Source organism: Etheostoma cragini, chromosome 15 (assembly GCF_013103735.1).
Source record: "Etheostoma cragini isolate CJK2018 chromosome 15, CSU_Ecrag_1.0, whole genome shotgun sequence".
Taxonomy (NCBI): domain Eukaryota; kingdom Metazoa; phylum Chordata; class Actinopteri; order Perciformes; family Percidae; genus Etheostoma; species Etheostoma cragini.
In genome coordinates, this window is record NC_048421.1 from 4,843,116 (window position 1) to 4,854,374 (window position 11,259).

Genomic DNA, 11,259 nt, shown 5'->3' on the forward strand with positions numbered 1-11,259 from the left:
AATGTTGTCATTCAAGCTTGCACTGTATGTTGTTAATATATGTGTGTATGTGTAATTATAAATGTTGTTTTTCTTTCTTTCTTCCTCCTATTTTCTTTTTTAAAGCTACATTGTGTAAGAATTTCTCCCATCTAGCGTTGAGATCATATATCGCAATCAACTCTCCCACGCAACGCAGTTCAAAGTACTTATTGCAGCTACGGTAGCTGATACGTTTCAAAAAGTGAAAGTGTACGAAAGGCCGTCTATCAGCCGTGGTGGATGGAGTGCATGTCGGAGAGTGCCGCGAACGAGCGCTTCACACCACAAGTGGACACGCAGATTTCAATAATGAACAACTACAAAGGTTGCACAACAACCGTGTACACCTTGTAAATGAACTGAAATCAAACCTTTGTTTATAAGTTTACTAATTGATGATTGTTTAATGTTAATTAATGTGAATTGTAATGTTTTCATGCCTGTGTGTTTATGCATATGTGATATACAGCAAAGAATGACAGCTTGGTTAAGGCCTAAAAGCAGATGAAATCACAAAAGAGAGGACCTGCTCTTTTTAAAAGGTGTTAACGATTGTCTTAACATAGACTGTGTGTTTGTGTGTGTGTGTGTGTGTGTGTGTGTGTGTGTCTGCAGTTTGTCTTGGTCAGTGAAGCGTAAAGTTAGGATATGAGACAGAGAGGTGGTGGTTTGATTGAGAGGACCCCCGCCATTTATGGCAGTGATCAGCACACACACACACACACACACACATACACACCACACACACCCCACATACCACACACACACACACACACACACACACAAGCGAACACACCATAAATTGGTACTGGCCAGTCTTTTCTGAAGTCAACTGAGCACCCAGCACAGGTTTAGGCTAGAGCAGTGCAATGTGTTTGTGTGTGTGTGTGTGAGTGTGAGTGTGAGTGTGAGTGTGAGAGAGAGAAAGAGAGAGAGAGAGAGCAAGAGAGGGTGAGCAATATGGAGAAAGAGAATGTGTGTGCATGTCTGTGAGAGAGATAGAGAGGATGTACAATAAAAAAGCAAAACGGCGGCTTATCAATGAATACTGCACTGACTGCAGAGAGTGGACGGGAAGGTAGAGCATTATGACAGTGTGTGTGTGTGAGAGAGAGAGAGAAAGAGAGAGAGAGAGAGGAAGAGAGAGAGAAAAAGAGAAAGAGAGATGGAAGCAGGACAGATAGCGAGAATGAACAATGTTGTTTCACTCCAAATAAATGTTCCTCCACAATGGTTTTAATTATGCAGATCATTTTGATGCCCTTCTCTGCCTCCTTGTCTTTTTCCTTCTTCCGTTCACCTCCTCTTTCTTGTTCCAGCTTCCTTTCCTTAAACAAATCTGTTGTGTGTGTGTGTGTGTGTGTGTGTGTGTGTGTGTGTGTGTGTGTGTGTGTGTGTGAAAGAGACAAAGAGTTTTAAGAAGAAGGGAAAAGACTAAAAGAAGGAGGGAGCAACCTTGAGCTTGCGAGACAGAAACTGACTTGTGTTGTATGGAGTGAGGATGTATGGGTGTCTGTGTGTCTGTGTGTGTGTGTGTGTGTGTGTGTGTGTCTGTGTACACTCACCCCTTTACAGATAGCGACAGCCTCCTTGGACATTGACTTGGGATAGGAGACGTGATGCTCCATAATGGACTGAAATAACTCATCCTCATCTTCACCGTCAAATGGAGGCTGAAGAGGAGAGGAGAGGAGAAGTGAGGAGGAAGAAGGAGAAGAGGACAGTTTAGGGAGAAGGAGAGGACAGGAGAGGAAGGCGGAGAGGAGAAGTAGAGGAGAGAAGGAGGAATGAGGGGACAGAGCAGAGGAGGGCAGGACAGGACAAGTAGAGGACATTTAAATTAAATCATTAAAAGCTTTATTGTCTGATCTTCTCAGAATGAAACCACTGCAAGCCTGTAACACAATATGCACTCCAAATAATATATCCATTATTCGAAAATGTCACATCTACGCTAACAATTATTAATGCCATATGAAAAACTCATCAAGAGGTGTAATTTAATAGCTAACCTTTCATTACACAGTGTCAAATTTTAAAGGCTACGATCATTAGTGTTTATTTTTTGTCACATTCAGTCATGAATACAAATGCTGTTAAAGGAGTTTTGCTTGTATCCATGCTGTCTCTAAAGATTTTTTTTTTTTTAACTAGGTTACTAATTCATAAAACTTATTACAGACACATTGACACAGACACACGGACTGACCTGCCCAGCCAGCATCTCATAGAGCAATACTCCAAAGGCCCACCAGTCCACAGATCTTCCATAAGGTTGGTAGGCTATGATCTGAAATATAAGAGCCTTTGTTCATGAAAGTGTCATTAACACTTAAATCACCAAGGCAGGGCAGTGTATCAGAAGAATACCTGTTAAAGGGTCCTTTGGGGATTTTTTCAACCTGGACCCTACTGACACATGCATGTGTGTCAGCGGCAACCACAAGCATGTTTAGTGGACGTACATTGATGGTCTCTATTGCCATATAGGATTACATTTCAGCCTGGTTCGCGCTCAATACTGGACCAATTTCAAATATTTTTGTCAGTCACATCGATCACTTAGACACAAATGCATGAAATAAATAGTGGCACAGGTTGAAAACACCAAAAATTACCCTTTAAATACAATCTTAAATACCTTTAAAGGAGGTATAAAAAAGGAAGATGAAAAAAACATTCCATCCATTCACTATCATTCACACCTCACACACACACACTCTACCTCAGGTGCTATGTAGTCTGGTGTTCCACAGAAGGTCTTGGTAGTGACTCCATCAGTCATATTTTCTTTACACATGCCAAAATCTGCTATCTTAATGTGACCCTCGCAGTCCAGCATCACATTGTCCAGCTTCAGGTCTCTATAGGAGGGAAACGCAACGTTTACCACACTCAATTCATGACCCAACATACAGGAAGGCTCATCAACGTTTTCTTTTCCTCTGCAATCGTTCTTGTTCACTTTAGTAGGAGTTTAATTGGGAATGATGCACTGCTTAATCCAAGAGGTTGAGCTACAGTTTCACTAAACCAGATGACAGATTGTGATTTGCATTTGCGATGACTGCATCATTTGTGGGGGAAGTTTCTTGGCAGGATATTATAAACAGCAAAAATCAGTTAATTGTAGTTGAAGTCCAAAGGTCAAAACCTTTCTTCAGTGGCAGTCAGACAATCTCACTGTCCGGATATGCCAGGGAATTATAAATGAATACGCTTTATGTTCAAGTCTGTCCCCGCAGTTATGCAGTGCCCATGTTAAAGCAAATACTTAGGAATATGTGACACGTGACTCTTCTCCTACTGACCATGTGACTACTGGCCAATACACTATAAGATACAGTTCAAATGCAAACATTTTATACTTGCCTTGATGAAGGCCTCGCGGCCAAAACTCGTTGCCTTGTTTTACTGATTCAGCCAAGAAATATAATAAAGGCTTTTTAAACCTAACTCTCCGGAGTGCCTCAGTGTCCTTGAACCCTTCATGTAGTGAACAACTATGGTTGTTTATCATTACTTTAAATGTCTTTACCCAGATCTGGCTGAAATCAAACTTGTAAAGTCCAATGTATTTCATCACAAACATTTTCTTATATTGACAAAACTGCAGTGCTGCTTTCCAAAGTTGTATCATAGAAGATGTAAAAATGTGTTGGGCTTGTAGCACTCAATAATGTGATTACTTGACTAATAATCTAATACGTAGATAAATAGGACTTATATTGTAATAACATTTTTGAATCACAATCAATGTTGACTCAGATGATAAAAATGTTGCCTTCACCGCTCGATTGTGTAACATCAGATTTTGCACCTTTTGTCATCTTCTGATGACACCTAATTTAAGATCTACTCTGGTCTAATGCACAACGAGCCATCCAGCATGCAAATGGGAGGGTTCCTTTCCCATTGATAGGGATTTGCCTGATACCACACAACGTGCCATCTGCTGTAGAATCAGTGTCACATATTTATGTTTTCAGTACATGACACAAACAGTATTATATTATTTTGTATACTTGCACACTACATTTCCTGAGAAAAAAGCATACCTTTTGCTTACATTTTTATCAATTTTAAAAACAATGACCCACCTGAAAGGTGCTATAGGTAAAAAAAGTTTTTGATTACAATATCACTCAGGACATTTTATTACATTATGGGTCAAGTTATTATTATGTTATTGGGTTTTTTATTAGATTTTTGATCAGGGTAAGTGCAAATTTCATCACATTTTCAGGCATTATTTTGATTTTTCAGGAAATTCTTACATTAGTGGGTGCTACAAGGCTGTTCATTTAAACAATGTCTACCAATACTATTAACAAGATAATCATCCCGCCCCAACCATGGACTGTTGACCCTGCCACCCTCTGGCAAGAGGTTCAGCAGCTTCAAATGCAGAACAACCAAGTTCCACAACAGCTTTATCCCACATGTAATACGACTGCTGAACTCCCAATAATCCCCCCTCCCATACATATGACACCAGTCACTTTACATGGACACGTGAACCCTATTTGCACTAATGTAACTTTATATTCATATTATTCATTTCAATGCAATACATCCTGCTGCTATTGATATTTGCACTAGTCATAATCATCTTATAATAATACATTTTCTGTCAGAGCCTTGCAACAATATCTCGCTCAACTGTATACTGTATGTGAATGTGAAGTTGAAGGAAAATAAAGTCTGTCTAAGTCATAATCATCATTAGCATCATTTAATAAATTGAGAATATTGCCCAATAAATGTAGTATTTTGCAAAAGTTATATAATTAGTTTGTTGTGGGATGGAGGTTACCTGTAGATGATGCCCTTTAGATGTAGGAAGAACAGACCAATGGCTATCTCCGCAGCATAGAATCTACACACAAACAAGAAACCAGCAGCAAAAACAGTAATTAGAAAGAGGACAGGAGAAAAAAAGGTTTGTGTGTCTGCATAAAGGTCAGTGCTGTCTCTTCGAGGCCAGAGCGCTGCTGATAAGATCAACAGGAGGAGTCTGGACACACTGACCACGCAGTCAATTACGATTGCGTGTGTGTGTTAGCGTGGACGTGCACAATAAGTTTCTAAAAGATGGCAAGAAGGATTTTGGTATAGTGGAGAGCCGAGCATTGCAGAGCCTGTTTAGAGCTTGTTGGATGTTTATTTGCGATCAGCATGATGACCAGGTGGGCGTCGCCGCAGCAGGAAGCTGACAAGGCTTAAGATATGCAGGTGTGCAAAATACAAGACGCTGAGACAAAATTCAAAGGCGTTGTCATCATCCGCCGAGCAGAATATCATGACTTTTGTCTAATAAATAAACAAATTAAACAGAGTACAACCAGTCGATGGCCTTAGATAAAAGAGTTACTCACCCCGTTCGACTTGCCCTTCAGCAGTGTAAACCTTCTGCCAAAAGGGAAGGAACTCCAATTCACTATAAAATGGATGAAGGGCAAACTCTTCCATGGCTCTCGCTTTCCCGACAGCCTGCTTGTCAAATATGTCAGCCCGCTGGTTTGACTTGACACCACTGATCTCGCCAGCCACCTTAATTATATTCTGCGGTTTTGGAGGTATTCTACCACATACTGAAAACTCGCAGGGGCTGCTGGATTACTTTCATTTTTCTAAAGTTCTTCAGAGCAGCAACGGGCATCGGAGCGAACAACATATTTCACCCCCCGGGCTCTGCTAGGACTGCTCATCCATCACCTGAGCCCGTCAAACTGCTGATGGCTTATTCAATATGATTTAAAAAAAGGATTAACTGTGAAACACCTATAAGTGTGAACATGGGATTAAAATTTGGTTTTATGATAACATAAGAATGTATCATAGACTGTGTGTGTGTGTGTGTGTGTGTGTGCGTGCGTGCTTACACAGCATGTGGTTCTTTGAACTTGCCGACCTGCTGAATCTGATACATGAGATCTCCTCCATTTATGTACTCCATGACAAAATACAAACGGTCCTACGGAGAGATAGAGGGGCAGAAAGAGAGAGAGGTCAAAAAGTATGTGTTCATAAAAGCAGGTGAGAGGTCGAAGAGAAATGGGATGATACTGTAGAGAGAAAGTGATTGCTCAGAGGTAGATAGATAAGAAAGTGATGGGTCCAAGAGAAAATTGAAGGAGAGATAAAGAAAAATAAATGACATAGGCAGTGAAATTCGAGGGACAAAAGATGGAAGAAGAGGAAGAAGATAGTAAGAAAGATGTGATTGGGTTGTCATCCAATCAGTCTTCAACTGAGGTAACACAGCAGCATCAGTTTAGGAGCTAATTCGCCTCCATTATCTAAAAAAATTACCAATAAGCTAGAGTATGTGAGGAAGAGTGGAGGGATTTGGGTGTGTGTCTGTGTGTGTGTTGGGAGAACATGTTGTGTATTTGTCTTATAAACAGTTGTTTGTGTGCAGTATGTAATTCGTGTGCGTGTGTGTGTGTGTGGGTCCATAGTGTATTATGTGTGATTATGATATTGAAATGTTTAAGTGTGTGCACACTACATGTTGGTATCCATGTATGTATGTGTGTATGTTATATATAATTGCCTTTATATGTGTGTGTGTGTGTGTGTGTGTGTGTGTGTGTGTTTGTCTGTTATAACTGCCTGCTAAGTCCCACATGTATGAAAGCCCTCTTCTGGCCAGAGAATTAGAGCTGAGGAGGATTAACACACTCACTTCTCCTGTGTGTGTGTGTGTGTGTGTGTGTGTGTGTGTGTGTGTGTGTGTGTGTGTGTGTGTGTTTATCAGGTCAACTTCAGTTGGCAGGCCTTTTACCACAACCTCAATAGCATTCACAACATATGTTCATTGATCAATGAAAACACTGACAAACTAGTATGTTTCTGTAGCATGTGAATGTAAATGATGTGTGCTCAGTGTTAAGTATGAGACCAGTGAGCCATATTTACTCCTCTGTTGACTCATCTCTAGTGTAATGTGGATTATACTTCAGAAGATGGGCAAAAATCAAATACGAATCCAGCATGTGTATTCCCGCTGAGAGCTGGTGACAGCAGGCAGGGTGGCTTCTTTTAAGACCACAGCGCTCACCAGCAGTGCGACTGTTCCCTTCAGCAGGACTCCACACTGTGACTCCCTTCAGATCCAATTTATTGTGAAAGTGTAGGGACCTGTGAAGGGTGTCAGTTTTTCAGCTTGCAAAGAATGTAAAATGGATAGTTTTTTGCCTTCTAGTCACTGTGCGTCTGTGTGTGTGTCTATATATGCAACCAAACAATCCTTTTCCCATTCCCAATCAAAGGTTCATAGAGTCCATAGAGCCTGAACCAACAGCAGATGAAACTCTAATGCTGTGTTCCACTACGATGTATGGCTCTGATGGACTCAACTCCCGGTTCTCACCAGGTCCTTTTCTCTATTTTGTTTTCCAATGCAGCATTCTCAGCTGATGGCATGATGCTGCTACATTAATAGTGCCACAATATCATCTTCAACGCGCCACTGATTCCTTTCATCGGCAACCAACCAGAGAAACTGTACTTGGTCAATTGTACGTAGAGTATGGCATAGTTTTGAATAAAAAAAACAAAAAATCTAGGGCAAGTAAAGGCAAAAAAATTCTTTCACTGTTGATGGTAGCTTGGCTATTTAAAAATGACGGTTTTGTGCGGGATGCCCCTTGTCGCGCTATTGGCAATTCTCTCTGAACATTCAGGGGTCTGAAGTGTTTAACTCATCCTTCTAGTAATGCTCAGCTCACTTGGAACCTCAACGGGGTACAAAAAGCAGCAACAGGTAACAGGTACTGTCCACAAACTTTTGATAATGGAGAACCAAAGAAGAGAGAGTTGAGTTGAGTAGAGCAGTGGAAGCTCGGGGGAAAAAAAAAGTGCAGCAGATAACCCCTAAAAGAATCCCAACATGCTGCAGGGAGGCCCAATGCTTAGCACTGTGGCCTCGAAATGTACGAGGTTTGAACCCTGGTTGTCCCGGGCCTTCGTAGGTGGAGTTTGCATGTTCTCCGCTTGTGTGCGTGAGTTTTCTCCGGTTTTCCCCACAACTTAAAATCTATTCCCCTCCCTCTCTACCAAGCTGATGTGTGATGAGTGTCTGGCGTCATAAGGCTACCATGTATCACCCAGGTGGTGCTACACATTGGTGGTGTTAGAAAGGTATGTTCCCCCACACCCGAAAGGGTTTAAGTGTCTATGATAAAGCGCTATATAAATGTAATGAATTATTATTATTATAGTGCTGTTTTTACACTTTGATTAACAAAGAAGATGTTGAGACATTAGGGTTGTGACTATATAAAAGTGTAAGTATAAAATAGGACTTTTTTTCCTCAATAAAGCATGAAAATATTTTCTGCAATGTCATATAACTTTTGTGAAAGCGCGTCGGCCTACCATGCTCTGGAAAGTGGAGTGCAGCTGTGTTAAGAACGGGGGCTTTCCAGCCAATGCTAACACTCTCTTCTCAACCATAGTGCATTCCACGTCGTCATCCTGGATCACAACGTCCTTCTTCAGGATCTTTACAGCATACAGCTCCTCTGTCGTTTTACGCTCTGCCAGCATTACCTAGAGAGAGAGGAGAAGAGAAAGGGAAAGGAGAGGACAGAGAGGATAAATGGGAAATACAAGGAAGAATACATTCATCAATATTCAAAATCTTCATGGCACACAGCTCCTGTCATGCCTTTATAGTAACAAAGCCTAGGGAAGGGAGGGAGGCAGAGAGATGTGGGAGGCAAGGAAAAGGGGAGAGATGGAGGAGGCACTGTAAAGGGCAGGGATGAAGGAAAGCGTGTCTGACTGTTTTGAGTTAGACAGTCAAAGTAGAAATAAAGGATATAAGGACATGAGGGAAGGAGAGAGACAACTGATTCACCCTCTTTCATGATGTCATCTGAGAAGGAAATAGGGGAAATGGGAAGAAAAGAATAGCAGAAAGGAGGAAAAGGAGGTGATAAAAGGCTCCTATATAGAGTGTCACTCTATACGAGATAGGTCATATAAAATCCTGGTTGGAATTTGTGTTGGACTGCACAGTATTCATGTTGAGGCATTCAAAAATGTGAGATAAATGCCTGGTGAATCATAGCACTATGATGCAAAATAAATAAATAAAAGCAGGAAAGTCATCAACTTGCATCCTCCCTGTGTGCTACCCAGTTTTAAATTATACAAATAGAGTTCAGTGTTGTGTCTGCCAGTGAATATTGTGTAATTTTATGCTTATTCCAATTAGTCGATTTGCTGACATTGGACCCCACTGTGAAAATTGACTGCTCACTAAAAACTGTTAGTGGTACGGTGGGCCGAGGTGCCCTCCCTCTTTTCTTCCCCTTCAGAAAAGTAAAGGCTGAAACAGCTTTAAGATCATGAATCAATGGTTAATTAATCGCATTTACAATGTGCAAATCTGGGCTGAAATCTTTGGTCTTTGATACAAACTGTTAACTACAGAGTGCAGATTGTAAAGTTTCTGTTAGATTGTTATACGGTTCAGCTTGTCTTTGCCCTCCATGAACATCAGGGAGAAGGAAAACGTAGAAAGAAATAGTAAGGAGAGAACGAGGGGATTATTTCACATTTCTTTTTTCTTTCGGGCACAAAGTGTATGTGTGTGTGTCTGTCTGTGTGTGTGTGCGCCTGCGTGTGTGTGTGTGTGTGCGTGTGAGGGGAGGGGTTGGAGATAAAGGAAGGTGAAAGGGTGAGGAGAGAGGGATTAAAAAATGGGGAGATTGAAGGAGGAAAGTGAAGGGCATGAAGGAATTGCGGAGAAAGAGATCGGCAGTAGTAAAGCAATCCAGAATCATATTTGTTTTAACTGTGAATGTTTTAACTGTGAACTGCTGGTTAATTAGGCATGCGCATACAGATGCCAAGATACAACCACTATGAGATGCCTCTGTGTTGCTGTGTGCACTCAGCAGTTTAAATGTCTTATAGCCAAGGTCAGGCTCATGCTGCTTAAAGTCTCTCCAGGTTGATTTCTCCCTTTTCTACTTTCAAAATGTAGGTCAAGTTTCAGCTCGCAGGTCATCTCATAAAAGTTGCAGCAGGATTGTGACCAGGTCAATACATTTCAACTCTCTGGGGACAAATCTGAATGGGGGGATTACGTGAGCAAGTTGAAGGTGTCTGTGCTGTGTGTGCTGCCAGATGAGAAAATAGAAACCAGTTTTATATCTGTCTGTTCAATATAAACATAAATCGTTTTGTAGGTGGATTTTGTTACCTTTGGACTAAGCTAGGCTAACTGTTTCCCCGTTTATACGTCTTTATGCTATGCTGAGCTAACTGACCGCTGGCTGTAACCTAGGGTAAAAGGAGCCCATCCAAAATTGTTAAACTATTCATTAAAGTTTATTTTGAAACTAACTCTTTCAAGAAATTATATATATACTCTCTGGAGAAAGTTAAAAAAAAAGATAACTACCTAGCAAACAAACTAGGTGCTAAGAAAAAACATAGGACAGTCAGATGCATTAGAAGACTGTCACTGTCACTGTGTGACAAAGCAACAGTGAACCAAGTTTATAATGTTGCTCATATTTAACTTTTTTTGTTTTTGTTACTGTGACAGGAACTTGGGAAAGAACATTTTGAGAAATGGTAAAGTTGTAACTTATATAAATTATTACAGATAAGTCTCTTTTTTCCGCATGTGAGACTATTCTGCTGAAACTAGTCGGCTGACTGCATAGCCTTCCTCTTCCTATCACTCTAAAACTAATAAAAGTGCTAATAAACGTTTTATCTTAAAACAAGGCAGAGAACGGGCAAGAAAAACCGCAGCGTTTTCCATTACATGACTAGCATGGTGTTTGTAGTTCCCACAAGGCTAATTGAGTTTTGGGACCTCAACAAAGGATCTTTCATCCAATCGTATTTCATATTAAAAAACCTTTTTGTACGTTTCTTATGTTAATTTGCATAAAACACAGGGTGAACCTAGTGACTTAAAGACTTTGCAAATGCTTAAATGCTCAATTCAAGCTAAGTTTGATTGATGTCTTGATGTGTTTAATATACCATTTCTCTGTCAGCCTAATTATGTAAATGGAAAAACATATCACACTCATCATTCTTTCACAAAACTCTAAGTACAGAGCAATGAGAGTGACCTTATATTCACTTCATATTTGCTTTTCCCATAAGAGATCAAAGGAGAAGAACTGAAGAAGGAGTCCTTCCGGGATATGTTATCCAGGAGGACTCCGGAGGCAGTTGCAAGGTACCGACGGGCCCGAA

At 40.7% G+C, this 11,259-nt stretch overlaps 1 protein-coding gene across 3 annotated transcripts in view; it reads right to left on the bottom strand.

The window, feature by feature from the left end:
- Positions 1-11,259, bottom strand: part of LOC117957402 (protein kinase C beta type-like) — a 93,326-nt gene that overhangs the window by 21,950 nt on the left and 60,117 nt on the right. For all 3 annotated transcript variants that reach the window (XR_004659507.1, XM_034893090.1, XM_034893089.1), the window contains exons 10-15: positions 8,407-8,580; positions 5,907-5,998; positions 4,838-4,900; positions 2,747-2,885; positions 2,231-2,311; positions 1,587-1,694 (exon numbers count right to left, since the gene is read on the bottom strand). Coding sequence is in view for 2 of the 3 variants with exons in the window: in XM_034893090.1 (XP_034748981.1) it covers positions 1,587-1,694; positions 2,231-2,311; positions 2,747-2,885; positions 4,838-4,900; positions 5,907-5,998; positions 8,407-8,580 (657 nt within the window). In the remaining variant the exon portion in view is untranslated. The remainder of the gene's footprint in view (positions 1-1,586; positions 1,695-2,230; positions 2,312-2,746; positions 2,886-4,837; positions 4,901-5,906; positions 5,999-8,406; positions 8,581-11,259) is intronic.